Source organism: Heptranchias perlo, chromosome 43 (genome assembly GCF_035084215.1).
Source record: "Heptranchias perlo isolate sHepPer1 chromosome 43, sHepPer1.hap1, whole genome shotgun sequence".
Taxonomy (NCBI): domain Eukaryota; kingdom Metazoa; phylum Chordata; class Chondrichthyes; order Hexanchiformes; family Hexanchidae; genus Heptranchias; species Heptranchias perlo.
In genome coordinates, this window is record NC_090367.1 from 4827898 (window position 1) to 4850860 (window position 22963).

A 22963-nucleotide genomic window follows, 5' to 3' on the forward strand; every position below is an offset into this window, starting at 1 on the left:
ACTGGAGGGCAGACACCTGATCAGGACTGAACAAAAACGAAAGCAAATCCCGCTCTAACTGACAACTGTTTGAATTCAAACTTTGCATCGTAGTTGGTTGTCATTTTACCAGCAAGAAAGTTACTTATTAAAAGGGGCCTTTCGTTCCATGCGCCGGTTTTCTTGCAAAAAAACAGGTGCAAGGCTTTTGCGGAAGACAATCTGCTTGTTTTAAAAGTTTATTGTTGCTCTTGAACAACAAAAAAAGTTTGGCCAAGAATTATTTGCAATGCCAAGAAAGAATCTGGAAACCCGCAGGAGGTCGAACCGTCTGAAGGAGCAGGTATGGGCGTATGTCCGGGAGGCGGGAGAAAGAGTCTTACCCGGGACGGGTCCGGGTTTAATTGCAACTGATCCGGAGTGAAAGTGAGAGTTAACTGGCATTTTGGGTGGGATTTTGTTTCTGCAAACCGAGGGAAAAGTGGGAGGGGGAAATACAGTTTTCAGTTTGGTCGCACTCTCCTGGAAATACAACTGCTTGTTATTTCATATAAAGCTGCCCCATTTCTGCTCGAATCTCTTGAAATAATAACAGCAACTGCTGGCTGACATCTTTATCCTGTAACCCATTCTTGGGTTGCTTTGGGTCAGGTACGTAGGGAGGATGAAATGTGAGGAGAGGGGGAGGAGGCTGTTTGCATTAGCAGGAATTATAATTGATTTTATTTGACATTATTTATCCATTGCATGAATTGTTTGCACATTAAATGCTCTCGTACTGTAATGCACCACGCGTATGTCTTATAATTTATTTAATGTGATTATTGGCGCCTTTTCTGAAACTCATTGCTGATCAGCGATCATTGAGACAGTGTAACTGGTAAATAGGGCTAGGTTTCCATTTGGGGAACTCAAATTTTGTTACTTAAAACAAATATTCTAAAATATTTGTTACATTAATAAAAACAACTGTAACAAAACAACCAATTTGGGGGAATTCCCACACAAACTTTCCACTGACTGCATCAAACATTTGATAGATTAAATTATTTGAAAGAGATATATTTATATATATATATATATTAAAAAAAACACTTCCTCCTCTCCACACCCAGGGATGGCGGCCAATCCAGAATTGATGGGATTCATTGATAAGTTTGCGATCTAATTTTGGCGCCGAAATGTAGACCGCAATTTCCCCCCCCCCTTTTTTTGCGGAAAAAAAAGCGAATTAAACGTCTGGAAATTATTAAAATGTTGCATTTAAAGCGCAGCAGAGGCCAGAAAAGGTCACACTTTAGTTACAGACGTTGCAATTTGATAATACTTGGTGGTGTTTTTTCTTTGGTGCAGGTTCCGGAGCCAGTCCTTTCTGAGGGAGTTGTGGAGATGGAGCCGGAGCCGGAGGAGAGGCTGCTGCCGCCTCTGACCCCTCGGAATCCGATCCGGGGACGCTCCAGGATCCCCAGGAGCAGCGTGGCCGGGTCGGTGCTGGAGGAGGAGGAGGAGGAGGTGGTAGTGGTGGCGGAGCCGCAGCCGCCGGTAAGTGCAGGGGGGAAGCGGGCGTTTTATTGCATTCGCAGCCGCTTGCTGCATTGAAGCAAAAGAGATTAGGGGGTTTCGGGAAACTCCCAGGAAGGGATTAAATATACAAATGAGCAGCATGCATGTGGCGATTGAGACTCTTAGAGATGCCCAGAGTGGTCTTTATCATTCTTGTAACCATGATGTGGAGATGCCGGTGATGAATATGGACCACCATCACCACCTCCTCCTACGTTTCGGCGCCAAAATTAGATCGCAAACTTATCAATGAATTTTTCATTTCGAGGATTTCATTTCCACATCGTTCACCTGAGGAAGGGGGAAGCCTCCGAAAGCTTGTGAATTTAAAATAAAATTGCTGGACTATAACTTGGTGTTGTAAAATTGTTTACAATCATTCTTGTAAGGTAGGGATTTGGATCATGAGTGTCCCACGGTCCGCAGTCTCCGCTTGACCAAGTCCAGGCTTGACCCGAACTTTGTGGTGAGCAGTACCCCTCTTAGGCTGCATCTGGGTGAATGCAGCTGCCGTCTTCTGCTATCCCAGGAAGGGTGAGTTTGATGTGACCTTCGTCTTGGAGGAGCTGTGCAGCCGCTTGTGGGACATCTACCAGGAAAAGAAGGACTTTTCCCCAGCTCAATGCCTTCACTGTGGAGCCTCTCAAGGCTTGGCGACCCTAGGAGAGAGGGTGTCTTTGAGTTCTGAAGTGCTGCTGAATTGCAATAAATAATTTTTGAAATGTTTCTCTTTTTTTTTTGTCCTGGCCAATATTTTACCCTCGCTATCTGGTCATTTGTCACGTTGCTTTTAGTGGGAGCTTGCTGTGCGCAAATTGGCTGCCGTGTTTCCTACATTACAAAACTTAATCGGCCGTAAAGCGCTTTGGGACGTCCTGAGGTGGTGAAAGGCACTGTGTAAAAAAAAAAAAATGCAAGTTTTATTTAAGAAGGAAGCGGTGTTGCAGATGTAGGTCCTGAAATTCCAGAGATTGAGTCTGGAACGCTGGAGATATGATGGGAGAACTACTGCAGGTTCCTTCTCTAGAAGTGTCCTTGCAAGGGTGCAGTTTTGGGCAGGTTGTGGGGGGGAGAGGAGAGGGTGGCACTTGCTGGGAAATGGTGGTGAATTATGTGTTACTTTATCCCCCCCTCCCCTCGCACTGATGGAAATGTTCCAATTTAGCAGCACCTTGTTGTGCCGATGCCTGAAAGTTTTTTTTGCGTTTTGCCCTGTCCCCCGAGCCTGCGGTGTTTGGTGTGAGGCACATCAGGTCTGTAAAGCGAGAAGCTGGATTAATGTTCCTGGTATCGGCCCTTCATCGAGATTGGGAGAAACCGAATACGTGAGTGGGATGAAATTTAATGCAGATGTGTGGACAATGATGCATGTGGGACGGAGAGATGGGCCACACGGGTACAGGTACAGGTACTCCACCAATGGTGTTGAGACAGCTACACATGGAGTGGAATGAGGATCTCGGAGTTTTAATATGGATGTGCTGGGCTCCATCTTTCCCACCAGAGCAGCAATCAACAAAGCCAATGGAATATGGAACTACATAGTCAGAAAAGTAGAACACAAGCCAGAGGAAGCCGTGATCAAACTGCACAGTGTTCTGTTCAGACCGCACCCTGAGTACTGGCTCCGGTCCTGGTCGCCGAGTCACGAGGGAGACATTCAAAAGCTGGAGGCAGTGCAGGAAAGAGTAGCTCCTGGAGGTGTGGCCAGCGCAGCGTGCAGACGAGGCCCGGGAGACCATTTTCTGTCGATCCTCGGGAGGGGCCTCCTGCTTCTGGATCCGGATCAACATCTGCCCCCAGAAATCGGTTGCTAGTCCGATGATGTTGTGAGTTTGCGGGGCTGTGAGAAAGAACTTGCATTTAGATAGCCCCTTCCACCTCCTCAGGACGTCCCAAAGCGCTGCACAGCCAATGAAATACTTTTGAAGTATAGTCACTGTTGTAATGAGGGAAACGTACCAGTCAGTTTGCGCACAGCAAGATCCCACAAACAGCAATGAGATAATGACCGGATAATCTGTTTTAGTGATGTTGGTTGAGGGATAAATATTGGCCAGGACACCGGGGAGAACTCCCCTGCTCTTCGAAATAACGCCGCGAGGGTGCTCCCATTGAGCCAAAGCTAACACCCGTGCTTAATAGTCTTAAAATCAGGCTTATGAATAGGTTAAAAAAAAATCACTGGCCTGAGGACATGTCAATTGGCCTAAGCAGAAAAACTATCTGAGCAGTGCAGTGAAAAGGCATGAGACAACCAAATAAAGAATGGGGTGTGGGAGATCGGGAGCAGGTACTCTGGCTGGTACTCTCTCCCACTGCTTCCCCAGCTGAGAGTCGGCTAACTCGGGACAGGCCAGGAATTGAAGCTGAGACCGCACTGTGCTCACACGCCTAAGTCAGTTGAATGCAGGGCTGAGGGAGTGCTGCATTGTCAGAGGTGCCATCCTTCGGTAGAGCAGGCTGCTTGTCCCGGCCAGCGTTCCTCCCTCAACCAGCACTGCTAAAAGAAAAACAATTAACTGGTCATTTATCTCCTGTGCTGTCTGTGGGCTCTTGCTGTGCGTGAATTGGCTGCTGCGTTTCCTTACAAACCAATAGCGGCCGCGCTCCAAAAGTAAATGATTGGCTGTGGAGGGCTGACGTCCTGAGGATGTGATGAGGTGTGGGATAAATGCAAGTTGCTTGCTTTTTGTTCGGAGGCTCAGCCTGTGATTTGACCTCTAACCCGGGGGAGGAGGGAACGCAGCTCCCAGACTCGCAACTAATTACGAAATGTAGAGATAAGAACACAAGCGTGGGAAGGGGGGAAGGGGCGAGACGTGTTGGGATTTTCAGGAGGGAAAGTTCAAAGTTACAAAAAATCGTTCCTCCTGCGGCTTCAAAAGAAATGGAACCGTTCTGGAGTTTCACTTGTGTGATGCAGCTGTCTGATCCTTTGATGGATCGACTGGAGGGAAGGTCACAGGCCGCCCATCCTGGCCTCGCCCCTCCCTATCCCTGTAACCTCGTCCATCCCCTATTTCCATCGCTCCACCATTGGCGGCCGTGCCTTCAGCTGCCTGGGCCCTAAGCTCTGGAATTCTCGCTCCCTAAACCTCTCCTCCTTTTAAGTCGCTCCTTAAAACCCACCTCTTCGACTAAGCTGCCCCGATACCTCCTTATGTGGCTCAAATTTAGTTTGATAATCGCTCCTGTGATGCGCCTTCGCTACGTTAAAGGGGCTATATAAATGCAAGTTGTTGTTGTTGGGGCGGGGTCACGTCTGCCTCGTTCTTCATGGCCCGTTTCTGTCCTGTGCTGTAACGTCCTTGGATTCTGCTCCCCCTCTCACCTTTTTTAATGTATCCCTGCGATGTGCTGCTACCTCGCTGTATCCCTGGTACAGATTCCTCCAGCTGTTACTATGTCTCTCCCTTGTTTCCTGCCTGATTTGCTGCAGTCCCTGTGTGAATGGGGGGAGCAGCGCCATCTGTTGGGTGGCCCCCCCCCCTGCAGCACAGCCGCTCACTCGGGACCTGCTGCAGCGTGTCGACGACGCCCTCTGCTGCTGTTTTGAGATGTTACTACCGCCACAAAAGTCTTAAGACTGGAACCAGGCCAGTCAGCTGATGCTTCTACTCCCCTAACTCCTCATTACCCCAGCTCCCCAGCTCTCCCGTCGAAGCCTGCCCCCCTCTCGCACCCTAATTCTTAGGTGTCAGCCGTGGCTCAGTTGGCTGTGGGTTCGAGACTTGAGCTCGCAATCTAAGCCGACGCTCCCTCAGTACCTGCGCTGTCGGAGGTGCCGTCTTTTGGATGAGACGTTAAACCGAGGGCCCCGTCCTGCCCTCCCGGGTGGACGTGAAAGATCCCATGGCACTGTTGGAGGAAGAGCAGGGGGAGTTCTCCCCGGTGCCCTGGGGCCAATATTTATCCCTCAACCAGCACCTAAAACAGATGATCTGGTCATTATCTCATTGCTGTTTGTGGGATCTTGCTGTGCGCAAATTGGCTGCCGCGTTTCCTACATCACAACAGTGACTACACCTCAAAAGTATTTCAATGGCTGTAAGGGGCCTTGGGGTGTCCTGAGGATGTGAAAGGTGCTATATAAATGCAAGCTTATCAAAGCCCAGAGTTAGGGCACAAGAGGGGCGAGCTTGTAGGGTCGAACACTCTGAGTCGTGACTTTTTCTTGCATTCCATTGTACCGGATATCGGGATATAAATTGAAATGAATTGTGGCCCTGAAGGCTGATTTCCGAGTATGTCTTATCAGGTGAATGTGAGGCCGGTTCAGGTGGTGTTGCAGAAGATGAAAGAGGTGCAAGCTCCAAAGCCGGAGGAGGGGATGGAGGACACAGACGCTCCCAGGACCGTCGCACCGCCTCCAGCGTTTAAGGTTTGTTCGACGTCTGCCTAATAACACAGACTCATGTGGGATTGAAGGGCAGGTCCTGGGCTGGATGAGGAACTGGTTTTATTCTTGTCGTCAGAGGGTTGTTATTACGGGCGGTGGTTGTGCGTGGGGACCGGTTACTCGTGGAGTCTCGCAGGGATCGTTGTTAGGATTGTTGCTCTCCACTGTCTTTATTAATGAGCTGCAACTCATTAATGATCCAAAACTCTGCGGCCCGTATCCTAACTCACACCAAGTCCCGTTCACCCGTCACCCCGTGCTCGCTGACCTACGTTGACTCCCAGTCCGGCGTTTTAAAATTCTCATCCATGTTTTCAAATCCTCACTCCCCCCCCCCCCCCCCCCCCCCCTCCCTATCTCTGTAACCTCCTCTAGCCCTACAACCCTCCGAGATCTCCACGCCCCCTCCATTTCTGGCCTCTTGCGCATCCCCCACTTCCAGGGCCGCACCATTGGCGGCCGTGCCTTCAGCTCTGGAATTCCCTCTCTAAACCTCTCCCCCTCTCTCTCTCCTCCTTTAAGATGCTCCTTAAAACCTCCCTCTTTGACCGAGCTTTTGGTCACCTGTCCTAATATCTCCTTATGCGGCTCGGTGTCAGATTCTGTTTGATAATCGCTCCCGTGAAGCGCCTTGGGACGTTTTACTACGTTAAAGGTGCCGTATAAATGTTCTTTGTGGATGAAGGTTTTGGAGGAACCGTCTGCTCGTTTGCAGATGATGGAAAGATTTGTTCAGGTTTTACGATCCCAGATGAGAAGGATAGATTACAACCAGATCCAGATGCGATGGGTTAATGGGCCTATGTCTGGCAGATATCATTTAAGGTAATTAAATATGTTGTGCACATGGGTAGGGACAACAGCAAGCATGTTAACACCACACAGGGTTCCAAACTGAAGTCTACAGAGCAGGAAAAAGTCCTGGGTCGGCGAGTAAACGAGTCTCTTAAAGGCTCACGACCAGTGCAGCAGCAATTAGAGGATTAGGATGTATTGCAAGGCTGATCCAACATAAAACAAGAAATACTGTAGCGTCCTTGTACAAGGTCTTGGTTAGGGATCACCTCGAATATTGTGGGTGATTTTTGAGGCCCTGGAAAAAGTTTAGAGGGGGGGCTACTAGATGGACACCAAGATTAAAAACCCTTAGTTACCGCGGTAGGCTGAGAGAGCTGGGGCTTTACACTGTAGAAAAGCGAGGTCTTCAAGGCGATTTGATAGAGGCCTTTAAAATAATGAAAGGGTCAGATTTGGTCCCTGTGGATAGGCTGAAGTCAGATAGATTAGGGCGGACCAGGGCATGTGAGCACAGAACGGATTTAGATACCCGGAGGTTTGTCTTTCCGAAGAGGGTCATCGACCTTTGGGACAAGTTGGCGGCTGGAGCAATGAGCGGGAATATAGGAACAGGAGTAGGCCATTCGGCCCCTTGTGCCCGCTCCGCCATTTGATAAGATCATGGCTGATCTGTGATCTAACTCCATATACCTGCCTTTGGCCCATATCCCTTAATACCTTTGGTTGCCAAAAAGCTATATATCTCAGATTTAAATTTAGCAATTGAGCTAGTACCAATTGCCGTTTGCGGAAGAGAGTTCCAAACTTCTACCACCCTTTGTGTGTAGAAATGTTTTCTAATCTCGCTCCTGAAAGGTCTGGCTCTAATTTTTAGACTGTGCCCCCTACTCCTAGAATCCCCAACCAGCGGAAATAGTTTCTCTCTATCCACCCTATCTGTTCCCCTTAATATCTTTTAAACTTCGATCAGATCACCCCTTAACCTTCGAAACTCCAGAGAATACAACCCCAATTTGTGTAATCCCTCCTCGTAACTGAACTATGCTGCAAGCCTTCATGTTAAACGAGTGACGTTGGTCCAAGGATGCAAGGAAAAGGGCTGCTGTAAATGCGATTGATTCAGTTCTGTTTCTCTGACTGATGCCGCATATTGACCCACATTTAGCACAATCCCTGGGGAATTCCCTGCACCTGATGGTTTCCCTCTCTTTTCTTTCCCAATAAGGGGGACCTGAGACCCCTGGTACGGAGGCTTCCGAAGCTGAGCGAGAAAATTCTGGAAGAGCCGAGGAAAAATACAACGTTGAGAGAATTCCCAAGGATCCGGGCAGTGCGCCCAGGACAGCAGGTATCCCGCTAGTGCTCGTTGTCGATGTTAGGGAGAGGGTTTCTGCCTCGAATCCTCTCCTTGTAAATATTTATAATTGTTTGAGTTGGTGATTGGAATCACTCCATTTCAGGCACCCAGTCCCAGCATCAAACACTCCCAGGGCAGGTACAGCACGGGTTAGATACAGAGTAAAGCTCCCTCTACACTGTCCCGTCAAACACTCCCAGGGCAGGTACAGCACGGGTTAGATACAGAGTAAAGCTCCCTCCACACTGTCCCATCAAACACTCCCGGGGCAGGTACAGCACGGGTTAGATACAGAGTAAAGCTCCCTCTACACTGTCCCATCAAACACTCCCAGGGCAGGTACAGCACGGGTTAGATACAGAGTAAAGCTCCCTCTACACTGTCCCGTCAAACACTCCCAGGGCAGGTACAGGGTTAGATACAGAGTAAAGCTCCCTCTAAACTGTCCCATCAAACACTCCCAGGGCAGGTACAGGGTTAGATACAGAGTAAAGCTCCCTCTACACTGTCCCATCAAACACTCCCAGGGCAGGTACAGGATTAGATACAGAGTAAAGCTCCCTCTACACTGTCCCATCAAACACTCCCGGGGCAGGTACAGCACGGGTTAGATACAGAGTAAAGCTCCCTCTACACTGTCCCGTCAAACACTCCCAGGGCAGGTACAGCACGGGTTAGATACAGAGTAAAGCTCCCTCCACACTGTCCCATCAAACACTCCCAGGGCAGGTACAGCACGGGTTAGATACAGAGTAAAGCTCCCTCGACACTGTCCCGTCAAACACTCCCAGGGCAGGTACAGGGTTAGATACAGAGTAAAGCTCCCTCTACACTGTCCCATCAAACACTCCCAGGGCAGGTACAGGGTTAGATACAGAGTAAAGCTCCCTCTACACTGTCCCATCAAACACTCCCGGGGCAGGCACAGCACGGGTTAGATACAGAGTAAAGCTCCCTCTACACTGTCCCATCAAACACTCCCGGGGCAGGTACAGCACGGGTTAGATACAGAGTAAAGCTCCCTCTACACTGTCCCATCAAACACTCCCAGGGCAGGTACAGGGTTAGATACAGAGTAAAACTCCCTCTACACTGTCCCATCAAACACTCCCAGGGCAGGTACAGCACGGGTTAGATACAGAGTAAAGCTCCCTCTACACTGTCCCCAAGAGACTGTTGAAACACATTTCACACAGGCCCCTTACCGCAGACATTCCTTCCATTAGACTGGGCTGGATTTGATCCCGGGGCCCAGAGTTGACAGGCCAGTGTTTAACCCGTCCAATTTCTCACCCCCCCCCCCCCCCCCCCCCCCCAGTTGTGTTTGATCCTTTGTGTGTCTGGGGAGGGTCCATTTGAGGTGTTTGTGACCGAGCTTTGCCGATGGAGTAATCTACCCATGTCAGGCCTCCAGTGGGAGAGCAGCTGTGGAAAAGATGAGTTATTAGTTTGTGGCTACAGAAATAACCCGCTAGGAAGTCAACACGTAATAGAAAAATACGGCAGTCCCAAGATCTCGCGACCCCCACGGCTGTTCCTCCTGGAACCCCTCAGGTCAGGGGACGCAGGTTTGAAAACCTGTTGTGTTACATAGAGTTACCAGCACAGAAACAGGCCATTCGGCCCAACTGGTCCATGCTGGTGTTTGTGCTCCACACGAGCCTCTCCCACCTTACTTTGTCTCACCCTGTGTTTGAAACTCCCAAAGCCCTGGTTCCCTCCTGCGGCTGGAGCCGTGCTAGACCAGGAAGGGCCCAGATTGCGTTTCCCCCCCCCCCCACCTTGCCTCCCTCATCTGTGTGTTGGCCGATCAGGCCTCAGCGCCCTCGGTTAATGGGATGGGGATTAAAATCAGTCGGAGTCCCTGCTCCTGAACCTTATTCGGTCGTCCCTTGGTGGAAAGTGTGTTTGTGTGCGTCAGAGATGAGGCTCGGGATCGGATTCAGCTGTGACGCCTATCACGGCGGAAGTGCCTCCTGACCCGCGATGGGGGTGCGGAACCACGACCGCCTGCAGCTTTTCCTACTTTGTCTGAGAGGCCGTTCCGTTGCGCGTGAGTACAGGCTATGAGCGCGGGCGGGCTATTTGACTGTGGGTGGCGTCACCGTGGGCGGAAGGCCGGTTCCCATTCTCCTTCACTTCTCTCGCCCAGGGATGCAGAGGGCTGTTTGTGGCTGAGGTCGGGTCTGGTCTGTATGCCTCATAACCACAGCGGATGCTCGGGAGTGGAAGCAGGCGGCTGCCTGTTATATCTGTAGTCATTTGGTTACAGAGTTGGTCCTTCTCTCCTCGCAGGGAGCCCGAGACCGGAGGGGTCCCTCCTGCCTCTTTGTACTCGGTTACCTTGTCTCCATCGTGCTGATCCTCGCTCTCGGGAGCTGGTACTTCATCGACTCCAAACAGGAGGGTCTGACCTGGGGGTCATGGAGCCCAGTCAGGCAGCTGAAGATGGACTGGCTTTACAGCTGGATATCGTGGCGACAGGAGGCGTGCGAGGACCACTGCAGGTAGGCATGGGGGACCAGGGAAGAGGGGGGGCGGGGTGGGCGGTCAGTGAGGGGAGGGGCGGGCGGTCAGTGAGAGGGGGAGCAGTGTGGGGGGAGGGGCCGGTCTCTGGGTGGGGGGCAGTCAGTGAGGAGGAGGAGGGGGGGGGGGGGCGTGTGGGTCAATAAGGGGGGGAGGGGGCGGTCAGTGAGTGGGGGCGTGTGGTCTGAGTGGGGGGGGGTGCGGTCAGAGTGAAGGGGGGGAGGCAGGCGGGAGGAGAGAAGGAGGAGGAGACAGTGAATAACAGGAGGACGAGAGGGTAGGGAGCAAAGGCGGAGGTGGAGAGGGTGAAGCAGGGCGGGATGGGTTGGGGGGCCAGTATGGAGGAAGGAAGAGAGGCAGAGAGAAAGATGGTGAGGAGAGATGGAAGGAGAATGGAGGGAGAAGGAAGGGGGGGGAATTAAAGAAAAGCTGGATGGAGTGAAACACGCATTTATGACCCGATTATTGCGTCACTGAATATCTCAAGTGTTTCACGCAGTGAATTTCTTTCTGGAGTGCGATGATTGTAGTGAGAGGGGAAGGGGAGGAGGTTAAATGGGTAGGGGGTAGGGGGATCTAGGGGGCATGACCTAGTCCAGTTTAGCTGTGGCACGGCCTGGGCCCGATCATTATCTGGGGAGGGGGAGGCTCCGCTCTGTGAGGTCGGGCCAGGCCAGGACTGGGCGTGGCTGTGATGCTGTACAGTCGAATAGCTGCCTGACACTCGGTGCCAGTAGAACTCAGTGAGAGCCTGAGCCTTCAGGAAGGGGTGGAGAGGCAACCAATTAACAACAGCAACTTAACTTTAACGTAGTAAAACATCCCGAGGTGCTTCACGGGACCGTTATCAGACTAAATTTGACACCGAGCCACATATTAGGACAGGCGACCAAAAGCTTGGTCAAAGAGGTAGGTTTTAAGGAGTGAGTTAAAGGAGGAGAGAGAGAGAGGGAGAGGTTTAGGGAGGGAATTCCAGAGTTTAGGGCCCAGACAGCTGAAGGCACGGCCGCCAATGGTGGAGTGAGGGAAATCGAGAGATGCACAAGAGGGCAGAATTGGAGGAGCGCAGAGATCTCGGAGGGTTGTAGGGGCTGGAGGAGGTTACAGAGATAGGGAGGTGGGGTGAGGGCCATGGAGGGATTTGAAAACAAGGATGGAGAATTTTAAAATGGAGGCGTTTCCAGACCGGGAGCCGATGTAGGTCAGCGAGCACAGGTGGGGTGAGGGGTGAACGGGACTCGGTGCGAGTTAGGATACGGGGTGGCAGAGTTTTGGATGAGCTGGAGTTTACAGAGGGTGGAAAGTGGGAGGCCGGCCAGGAGAGCGTTGGAATGGTCGAGTCTGGACGTAACGAAATTTTTAAAACAGCGAACGCAATCCGTATCTTCTGTGCCGTTCATCCGGATGAAATGTTTATGGTTTTTTTGTGTTGCAGCATGACGCTGGTGGAGAGTATCCCGATCGGCTTGCTGTATCCTAAGGAAGCCCCTCGTCACGTCTCAGTCTACAGGGGCTGGATGGACCTGCTTAGCCAGGCCAACGAGACTGTGCAGATCGCAGCTTTTTACTTCACGCTGCGGGGCAGTGATTTGAAGCAAGAGGACCCCTCGGCCTCAGAGGTGACCGTTCTGTGCCAGCCCTGTCGCTCCCCTCCGCTAGTAATACATTAAAAGTCTTGCACATAGTGCTTTCTGCATAATTCACTCTTACTTCCTGTAACGCTTTCTCGGTCACACTCTTATTTTTTATATATATAATATGTTTAATATTCTAGCTCACATCTGTCACACACCAGACGTCACACTCGGTTACAGATGTAAAACAATCTTAAAGAAAGAGAAAGCCAGTCACTGGCCGGGAGCTTGAAATTTACAACCCGTTACACCTACCCTCTGGTTGACCCCAGCTGTTTTAAAGGCAGCTACAGTTACTTGGATTTGCCGGTTTAGAGCAGTGGCCTTAAAGGGACGGGCCAGGTTAGTAGCGAAATGTCACCACCGCGCTCCATCCTGGAGCAATGCCACGGGTGAGCCACCAGTGGTTCACCGCCCCTCTGTCCGACGTCCCTCTAATTTTGAGTTCCGGTTTACGCGCAGGGCGAGCAGGTGTTGAAGAAGTTGGCGGAATTGAAGTCTCGAGGAATCGAACTGAAAATTGCGGTGAACAGTCCCCAGGAGTCTGAAGAGGATACAAATGATCTGGAACAAAGTGGTGAGACCGAGGGCTATAATTAATACTTGTTTGGTTCTTTTCATTTTCTCGGTCATCCCTGTCCCCCCGAGAAGGCGCTGACTCTTGCCTCGGCCAATGTGGCTGTCCTCACCGTGGGTGTCGGCAGGCTGTTCGACCATGGGGAGCATCTCGGCTGACTCCGATCCTGTCCTCGCACATTCCCCCCCCCCCCCCCCCCCCCCCCAAACACCAAATGTACACCTTCCAGCAGATGGGGGTCACTGACCCCTGGCTGATTCCTTTCTCACCCTCAGCCCAGGGGACAATTGTAGCCCCACGGCTGTCACCGACCCCCCTCCACCCTCCGGGGATCAGCTAACTCAGTACAGGCTGGGGATGGAACCTTTCTGTCTTGTGAAGCTGAGAACCCCACCAAACAGTGCACGTGTTTACGTGAGCTGCTACAGCGTCATGATTTCCACACTTGTGATGGGATGCACAGTATGTAGAAAGAAATTGTACAGCACAGAAGGAGGCCATTCGGCCCATCGTGCCTGTGCCGGCTCTTTGAAAGAGTTATCCAATTAGTCCCACTCCCTCTGCCCTTCCCTGTAGCCCTGCAAATTTTTCCTTTTCAAGTATTTATCCAATTCCCTTTTGAAAGTTATTATTGAATCTGCTTCCACCGCCCTTTCAGGCAGCGCATTCCAGATCAGAACAATTTGCTGCGTAAAAAAAAATTCTCCTCATCTCCCCCTCTGGTTGTTTTGCTGGTGGAAACTGTTTCTCCCTGTTCCTAAATTCTTGCTTTAAAAAAATGAATTAATTGGAAAGATTTTACTTTAATCTTACCGATCTGCTAGTTGCTTAGATTTATTGAAATTTCGGTACCATTCAGCCCACAATATTTGTGCTTCTTACTGGACTGCTGTTCTGTAATCCTGCTCTTTCCCTGCCTCCTCTATTATATTTCCTCTTCGCATGTTTATCTCATTCCCTTTTTAAATATTGCCTCAGTAGCCACTTGCGACCATTTATTCCAGATTCCAATGACCCTTTTGTGTTTTTTTTTTTAAAAAATCTTCTAAATCTCCCCTAAACTGAGTTTGAATCCTCAGTTTAAGTTCCCTTGTTACTAATTCAACAAACAGTGGAAATCCACTTTCACTATTTAGCCTGTTAAAATTTCAAAAACTTCTGGTAAGTCCCCTTTTAACCTTCATTGTTCCGGTTTTAATAGTCTTGATTTATCAATTCTCTCATCGTAACTCTATTTCTCATTCCTGGTATCTATTGATATAAAACGTTAAAAATCTTTTGTCTGCCCGCATTGCCTGTTTTCAAAAACCATGCTTCCTGTTGTCGTGTTTTTTTGTGTCAACTTTTTTCCCCATTATAAATTTCTGTATCGGCATTTATAATGGAAACTGCCTATGTAAACGTCACACTGTAATTACAGCCTCCCACCAGTGGTGGCGCTGTGGCTCCTTAGCCTGAACTGCAGCGAAACTCCTGAACTCCAACCAGCTCTGCTTCCCAAGTTTCGTTACTGAAATAATGATATAAAATCCGAGTATTATTTAAAAATAAGGACAGAATGTGAGAGTTTAAAACGGGGAGTCATCCTCTGCTCTTGAACCCTGCTTCACCAGAGGATGAAACTCGCTCTCGATTCCCCGGAGGCAGGACTACAGGTGATCATCCTGTCACCCTCGTTAGTCCCCGCCGCGTTTTTCCATGGCTCCGAGGCCCCGCGTCCGGGGTCGCCTCGGAGTCTCTCGGTCGGCGGCGATGGAGTGCGCGGTTTGTCTGTAGTCTCACTGTGGCGTTTCGCTGTGCAGGTGCGGAGGTCAGGCACGTGAACTTGAAGAATCTCACTGGCGGAATCGTTCACACCAAGCTCTGGGTGGTCGATGGAAGGCACGTCTACATAGGCAGCGCCAACATGGACTGGCGGTCGCTCACCGAGGTAACTGCCAGCGAGGTCATATCTGGACTGACACAGAGACCCACTAAAGCTTGATACTGCCCAAAGCTTTTCCCTCCCTTTATTTTGTCCCCTATCCCCTTAAGGCGCTGGTTCATGGTGGGGTGCGGTTACAAATGGGCGCCAGACGCCCTCTGGTACCTGGTACCTTCACCCGCGAGCCTAAACTGATCCCAGCTGGGGCTCACTGCTCCTGGGCGAGGGGGTCGGAGAGGGAGAAGGACCATCGGTCATCTGCTCTTTTATCACTGTCCAGTGACTCCTGCTGGAGAATGCACCTGTTTGGACATTGAAGACGGGATCGGGATTGGCCGTGATGCCCTCCACGACAGATCAGCTCCGCACTCTCGCCTCCGAGTCAGAAGGTCGTGGGTTCGGGCCCCACTCCAGAGACTTGCGCCCATAACCCAGGCTGTCACTCCCAGTGTAGTACCGAGGGAGTACCGAGGGCCACGTCTCCCCCTCTCAAGTGGACGTAAAAGATCCCACGGCCACTATCGGAAGAAGAGAAGGGGGGGGGGGGCTCTCCCCGCTGTCCTGGGGCCAATATTTATCCCTCGACCGACACCACTAAAAACAGATGATCCGGCCATTATCTCGTTGCTGTTTGTGGGATCTTGCTGTGCGCCAATTGGCTGCCTTGTTTCCTCCATTACAACAGTGACCACACTTCACAAAAGTACTTTGTTGGCTGTAAAGCGCTTTGGGACATTGCGACGCGGTGAAAGGCGCTATATAAATGCAAGTTCTTTCTCTCTTTGACGCTGTGACCTCCTCCTCCGTGTCCAGGTGAAGGAGTTGGGGGTCGTGCTGTCCAACTGCAGCTGTCTGGCTCGGGACGTGGAAAAGGTCTTTGAGGCGTACTGGCTTCTGGGGGCGAAGGGGGCCAGCATCCCCAAACGGTGGCCCAGCGGGTACAATGCTTTGTCCAGCAAGCAGCGGCCTCTCAGCCTGAAGCTGAACGGTGTCGAGGCACAAGTGTATCTGTCGGTGAGTCCTCCGATCCCGCGTCATTTCTCCGCCCCCCCCCGCCTTCTTCGGGGTTTACTCCCCTTCCTTTCCTGAAGGTCGCATCGGGGGGGGGGGGGGGGGTGGGGGCTACAGTTCCACCGGGGCTGGGAGGTCTCCAGCACCCCGTCACGGGTGTACACTATAGTAACGAGGAGAGACCTGAGATACGGGGACCGTTTCCCACTGGGGCAGAGAAGGCCGAGAGGAGATTTAATTGAGCTTTTTTAAAAATGGTGTAGGGTTTTGATAGGGTGAAAAGGGAAAGACTATTTCTTCGTGGTTGGGGAGTCATAAACCATTTAAAATTGTCGGAGGAGAAATGTTTCTGCTTCAAAGATTTATCCCTGTAGAGGAAGGTCACGGGGCTACGGGAGAGAGAGAGCTGGGCAGTGGGGTTAGTTCTTGGATTGCTCCAGCAAAAAGCTGGCACAGACACGATGGGCCGAATGGCCTCCTTTGCCGCAAGCCGCTGGGCAGCAACGATGCCTCCTTGCAGAAGTGCGTCCCCCTTTCTGTTTCCCGCATTGACCACCCTGCCAGTGCCGTGCCGGCTAGGAACAGGAGCTGGACTGAGACTTCCTCTGAACCCTGGAAAGTTAACACCAGCATCTAACCTCCTGCACCAGCCAGGTCTCTCGATCGATAGATGTTAGGTGGAACTCTATAGCATTTTGAATCTTTATGATAGGTCCTGTTAAGAGTTATGCGAGCACATACGACGGGCATGATTTGTTCCGACGTTGACTGTGTCCGTCTTTCCCAGAGCGCTCCTCCGTCGCTGTGCGCACACGGTCGGACCTCGGACCTGAACGCCATCCTGAGCGTCATCGACGACGCGAGAGAATTCGTCTTCATCTCGGTCATGGACTTTCTTCCACTCTGCCAGTTCTGCAAGCCTCAGAGGTACGTAGACAGGCGGAGGCTGTCGGGGCCTCCTAGTGTTACGCCTCAGACGGGCGCACGGGTGAAGACGCTGCCTGTAGTCACTGTTGTAGTGTAGGAAACGCGGCAGCCGATTCGCACGCAGCACGGTCCCGCAAACAGCAATGTGATAATGACCAGATCATCGGAGGTGGGCCGTCTTTTGGATGAGACGTTAAACCGAGGCCCCGTCTGCCCCCTCTCGGGTGGACGTAAAAGATCCCACGGCCACTATTGGAAGAAGAGCAGGGGGAGTTCTCCCCGGTGTCCTGGGGCCGATATTTATCCCTCGACCAACATAACTAAAAAACAGATGATCCGGTCATTATCACATCGCTGTTTGTGGGATCTTGCTGTGCGCAAATTGGCTGCTGCGTTTCCCACATTACAACAGTGACCACACTTCAAAAAGAACTTCATTGCCTGTAAAGCACTTTGGGACGTCCTGAGGTTGTGAAAGGCGCTATATAAATGTAAATTCTTTCTTTATTCAAAGAAACGCTGGTTATTTCTCCTTGAAGTCGGGACTAATATTTTTGTGTTCTGTGCGTTCCCCCAGATTCTGGCCGGTGATCGAGAACCGATTGCGTGACGTGGCGTGCCTGCGGAAGGTGTCGGTCCGACTGCTGGTCAGCTGCTGGGAACACTTGGATCGCGCCATGTTCGTCTTTCTGGAGTCGCTGAGCGCCCTCAGTAAGGAACCCCTAAGCTGCCGAGTCCAGGTGGTGAGTCGTCGGTTCTCGATTTGTTGCTTCTGCGTTTGGTGAGACTGATTTACCGCCTTGGTTACGGGGGGGCGGGGGGTGGGCAGGTGTCTCCTTCTCCGAGCAAGGGAGATTGAATATCGGCTAGAATTCCTGCTCCTGGTCAGCATCCGGTGACCCCTTGCTGGAAGGTACCTGTGTGGGAGGCATTGTGTGCTAACGGGATCGGCCTCCGTTCTGATGCCCCCCCTGGTAGAATATCCTGCCAACACGACGTCTGGGCTGACCGATGAAGAGTAGCCAATTTCGGGTGCTGCCCGACCCCTCCCTGCAATCAACACCTTCAGGAGGGGAGGGGGGCAAATGTTTTTCTTATTATTCGTTCATGGGATGTGGGCATCGCTGGCGAGGCCGGCATTTATTGCCCATCCCTAATTGCCCTTGAGAAGGTGGTGGTGAGCCGCCTTCTTGAACCACTGCAGTCTGTGTGGTGAAGGTTCGCCCACAGTGCTGTTAGGAAGGAAGTTCCAGGATTTTGACCCAGCGACGATGAAGGAACGGCCGATATATTTCCAAGTCGGGATGGTGTGTGACCTGGAGGGGAACGTGCAGGTGGTGTTGTTCCCATGTGCCTGCTGCCCTTGTCCTTCTAGGTGGTAGAGGTCGCGGGTTTGGGAGGTGCTGTCGAAGAAGCCTTGGCGAGTTGCTGCAGTGCATCCTGTGGATGGTGCACACTGCAGCCACTGTACGCCGGTGGTGAAGGGAGTGAATGTTTAGGGTGGTGGATGGGATGCCAATCAAGCGGGCTGCTTTTTCTTGGATGGTGTCGAGCTTCTTGAGTGTTGTTGGAGCTGCACTCATCCAAGCAAGTGGAGAGTATTGCATCACACTCCTGACTTGTGCCTTGTAGATGGTGGAAAGGCTTTGGGGAGTCAGGAGGTGAGTCACTCACCGCAGAATACCCAGCCTCTGAACTGCTCTTGTAGCCACAGTATTTATATGGCTGGTCCAGTTAAGTTTCTGGTCAATGGTGACCCCCAGGATGTTGATGGTGGGGGATTCGGCGATGGTAATGTCAAGGGGAGGTGGTTAGACTCTCGTTGGAGATGGTCATTGCCTGGCACTTGTCTGGTGCAAATGTTACTTCCCACTTATCAGCCCAAGCCTGGATGTTGTCCAGGTCTTGCTGCATGCGGGCACGGACTGCTTCATTATCTGAGGGGTTGCGAATGGAACTGAACACTGTGCAATCATCAGCGAACATCCCCATTTCTCACCTTATGATGGAGGGAAGGTCATTGATGAAGCAGCTGATGGTTGGGCCTAGGACCCTGCCCCGAGGAACTCCTGCAGCAATGTTTTGGGGCTGAGATGATTAGCCTCCAGCAACCACTACCATCTTCCTTTGTGCTAGGTATGACTCCAGCCACTGGAGAGTTTTCCCCCTGATTCCCATTGACTTCAATTTTACTAGGGCTCCTTGGTGCCACACTCGGTCAATTGCTGCCTTGATGTCAAGGGCAGTCACTCTCACCTCACCTCTGGAATTCAGCTCTTTTGTCCATGTTTGGACCAAGGCTGTAATGAGGTCTGGAGCCGAGTGGCCCTGTCGGAACCCAAACTGAGCATCGGTGAGCAGGTTATTGGTGTTCAGCAATGAAAGCCGTTACACTCGTCTCTCAGGTGACAAGGAAGCTCTTATAGTATCAGAGGTGAGAATGTGGAACTCGCCAACACAAGGAGTAGTTGAGGCGACTATCATAGATGCATTTAAGGGGAAGCTAGATAAACTCATGAAGGAGAAAGGAATAGAAGGATATTTTGATAGGGTGGGAGGAGGCTCGTGTGGAGCATAAACACCAGCACAGACCAGTTGGGCTGAATGGCCTGTTTCTGTGCTGTAAACTCTATTTAATTCTATGTAAGAGGAGCTGCTTTGACGCTGACACGAAGGTGTTTTTCCCCTCCGTGTATCAAGAGCCTGGGGATTTAACCAGCCCCCTTCCTTTTTCTCTTGCAGAAGGTCTTTCAGGTTCCGTCCACAGAGGAACAGAAGAGAATTCCCTTCAGCAGGGTCAACCACAACAAGTACATGGTCACCGATCGCATCGCCTACATCGGTGAGTGAAGGGGAGAGGAGCTCTTTTCCCCCACTGGGTAAATTAGGGCCAAGCCGGGTAATTCCAGCACGCAGCGCAGTTCCACTCCCCCCAGCTCTACCACTGGATGAGAGATGAGGGAGGGTTTACAGCACCTCTACTGGTGGGAGGGGGTAATTACAGTGTGACAAGTTTACATAGGCAGTCCCCATTATAAATGTCATAGGAACATGTATTGGGAAAAAGTTGACGGGAAGTAACATTTTTAATATAGTAATAGATAAATATAGTGGAGGCCAGGGTGGGGGACGGGTCGGGTGTTGGAAGGGGTTGGGGGGCGCGCAGAAGTGGTTTAAGCGTGCAGTTGTTGCAGTGAACTAAACTGCGTATTTGCTTAAAGGGACATCCAACTGGTCCGAAGACTATTTCATCAGAACGACCGGAGTGGGGCTCGTCATAAACCAGACCGGGGCCGCCCCTGGTACCCCCGGTACCGCGCAGAGCCAGCTGAAGGCGGTGTTCGAGCGGGACTGGGACTCTGGCCACGCAGCGGAGCTCGGCAGCGAGGTTGTGAAGCACTGCCTGCGGCAAAAGAAGGGCGCGTAAGGAGCAGCGAGCGTCGCTTGCAGGCTGACGGTGTGGGGGAGGGGAGGGGGGGTCAACTGAGTTGTGTGGGGGTGGAGTAAGGAAGGGGTGGAGAGTCTCGGGCTCTTTTTTTTGTCTCGACTCCCTTTTACTCCTGTGTTATCGCTATCCCAGAGGCTGAGCGGCTTATTAAAGTTAATTTACCTGTTTTTGGAACAGCCCCCACCCCCAAATGAAAGGGAATTGCTCTATCCTCCTATAACAAAAAAAAACATATCACCCTCACAAATGAGGTGCCACCAGAGGATTTAGCACGACGTCAAAACTGCTTGGATTCGCTTTGGCTTTCTCATTCGTTTTAACGTCGACCTTTGTGGTATGGGCCTTTTGATGCTCGACCTCCAACCCTCGATTACCCTACACGATTAATGCTGAGAGTTTATCCAGCCCTCCGAAGTTCTGTCGGCCGCCACCTTAACGGAGGCAGCATTTTAACACGGCATTGCTCCACATCCACTTGCGTTGAGTTACGTCGAGTCTACAGCACAGAAACAGGCCATTCGGCCCATCTGGTCTATGCTGGCGTTTATGCTCCACACCAACCTCCTCCTTCCCTACTTCATCTCACCCTATCAGCATATCCTTCTATTCCTTTCTCCCTCGTGTGTTTATCGAGCTTCCCTTTAAATGCATCTATGCTATTCGCCTAAACTACTCCTTGTGGTAGTGAGTTCCATGTTCTCACTACTCTTTGAGTAAAGAAGTTTCTCCTGAATTCCCTATTGGATTTATTAGTGACTATTTCATATTTATGGCCCCTAGTTCTGGTCTCCCCCACAAGTGGAAACATTTTCTCTACGTCTACCCTATTGGACTCTTTCATTATCTTAAAGACCTCTATCAGGTCACCCCTCAGCCTTCTCTCTTCTAGAGAAAAGAGCCCCAGCCTGTTCAGCCTTTCCTGATAAGGATATCCTCTCAGTTCTGGTATCATCCTTGGAAATCTGTTTTTTTGCACCTTCTTCAATGCCTCTATATCCTTTTTATAATATGGAGACCAGAACGGTGCACAGTGCTCAGAGTGTGGTCTAACCAAGGTTCTATACAAGTTTAACGTAACTTCTAACACATTTAGTGCCTGTGCTGTAATAGGTGCGCACGGTGTACGACTTCCGTTTTTACCGCCCTTGAGCATTCAGCCCGTTTCCAGTTGTTTGTTCCTCCCGGGTAACAGCGGAGATGGAAACCTGGAACTCGAAGACTTTCAACCTGGGGGTTTGGGTAGAAAGAACAAGACCGAGAAAAGGTTGGTATTTGGGGTGAGTTTAGGACCCCCCCAACAACTTACGTTTTTATACCTTCCATCTGACAGCAAGGTTAGAATCATGCAGCACAGGAGGCCATTCGGCCCATCGTACCTGTGCCGGCCGGAGTAGAATCGGTGTAGTTTCCGTCCCCTGTTCTATTTGTGAAAGTCACTCGGCCTCTCTGAAGGGCCGGCTGTGTCCCTGAAAAACCCAAGCAAGGGCTGGCCTCCTCCCACCTGAGAAAGGTGAGTTAAGAACGGGATCAAAAAACGCAGGGTCCCTGATTCGAGAGAGGCAAGCTTATCGGACTGGTCTTAACATAAATGCAACACTTTACATTGAGCAACTTGATTTCTCCCCCTCACCTCTTTCTCCCCCCACTCCTCCACACTGAGGAGATTTTTAACAAAAGAAAAGAAAGACTTGTGTTTCTATTGTGCCTTTCACCACCTCAGGACGTCCCAAAGCGCTTTACAGCCAATTAAGTACTTTTGAAGTGTAGTCACTGTTGCAATGTAGGAAATGTGGCAGCTAAATTGCGCACAGCAAGATCCCACAAACAGCAATGTGATAATGACCAGATACTGTTATTTTTTTGTGATGTTTGTTGAGGGATAAATATTGGCCAGGTCACCAGGGAGAACTCCCCTGCTGCTCTTCCAATAGCAGCCATGGGATCTTTTACACCCACTTTCCGGGGCAGGCAGGTTTAACGTCTCATCCGAGAGCTGACGTAAATTGCTGAAATTGCATACCATCTGACGAATTATACCAGGCTTCCCTAGTAGTACACTTGTACTGCTCAGCATGGTTTAGAGCCAAAGAAAGTGCCAAATTCAAGTCCTGCCGTCTGCAGTTCGCTGATCACAACTGGAGTGAAGGTACAATTTGGATCAGTGATCCTGGGCTGGGGGGAGGAAATCAGCCAGGGTTCCTGATCGCATTCCCGCCATATCTGCTGGGGAATCTACATGGGCCGACCCCCTGCCCCCCCTCGTTGTCCATGCTGACTCGAAGAGTAGGTACGTGGTTGAGGTAATGGAGAGCGGTCAGTGCCCATTGAGTTCTACCCCTGCAAGAGTCACTGACTTTTGGAGGATTCGCCATGACCTAATTGAAATGATACAGCAGGCCCGAGGGGCTGAATGGCCTACTACTATTCCTAAAAGGGAAATTGAAGAAAATATATATATATTTTGTTAAATTCTATTTTTGACTAATTTTTTTGTACTGAAATGTAGGATTTATTTAGCTTGGGGCTAGGGTGGTTACGTTTGACTCATTTTATACATTTATAGTTGCATGGGTCAAAGAGCAATATTTTACGAGAACTAATCAGTCTCCCAGGGTATTGAAGGAGAGTCAAGACCAAATGTAATCTTCAGGTGGAATGGGTTTGAGGGTGGAGAATATTTGGATCAGATTGAGCTGATGTAACTGAGTCCCCATTTTAGTTATGCATTCCGTCCTTATTTCCATTATAAATTGCTATGTCCCCATTTATTAATGGAAACTAACTAGTCATTACACCCTGCCACTAGCAGTGGCGCCA

At 50.8% G+C, this 22963-nt stretch overlaps 1 protein-coding gene across 2 annotated transcripts; it reads left to right on the forward strand.

The window, feature by feature from the left end:
* Positions 1-106: 106 nt before the first annotated feature.
* LOC137306518 (5'-3' exonuclease PLD3-like) lies at positions 107-20157 on the forward strand. Of its 2 annotated transcripts, none has more exons than XM_067975786.1 (13): positions 107-322; positions 1333-1521; positions 5804-5926; positions 7968-8090; positions 10395-10606; positions 12061-12244; positions 12722-12836; positions 14639-14766; positions 15574-15774; positions 16559-16698; positions 17276-17441; positions 19441-19540; positions 19920-20157. In XM_067975786.1, the coding sequence occupies exons 1-13, from the start codon at positions 269-271 to the stop codon at positions 20123-20125; spliced, it is 1941 nt and encodes a 646-aa protein (XP_067831887.1). In that variant the 5' UTR covers positions 107-268; the 3' UTR covers positions 20126-20157. The 2 variants fall into 2 exon arrangements, with proteins under 2 accessions (XP_067831887.1, XP_067831888.1); XM_067975787.1 differs by lacking the exon at positions 107-322 and adding an exon at positions 459-630.
* The last annotated feature ends 2806 nt before the right edge of the window (positions 20158-22963 follow it).

Excerpts from the sequence above, each read along its gene's own strand:
- LOC137306518 (XM_067975786.1), top strand. The coding sequence starts at position 269 with ATGCCAAGAAAGAATCTGGAAACCCGCAGGAGGTCGAACCGTCTGAAG. Across the intron at positions 12,837-14,638 it reads AAATGATCTGGAACAAAGTG|GTGCGGAGGTCAGGCACGTG; the intron begins GTGAGACCGAGG and ends TTCGCTGTGCAG. Across the intron at positions 19,541-19,919 it reads CGATCGCATCGCCTACATCG|GGACATCCAACTGGTCCGAA; the intron begins GTGAGTGAAGGG and ends ATTTGCTTAAAG.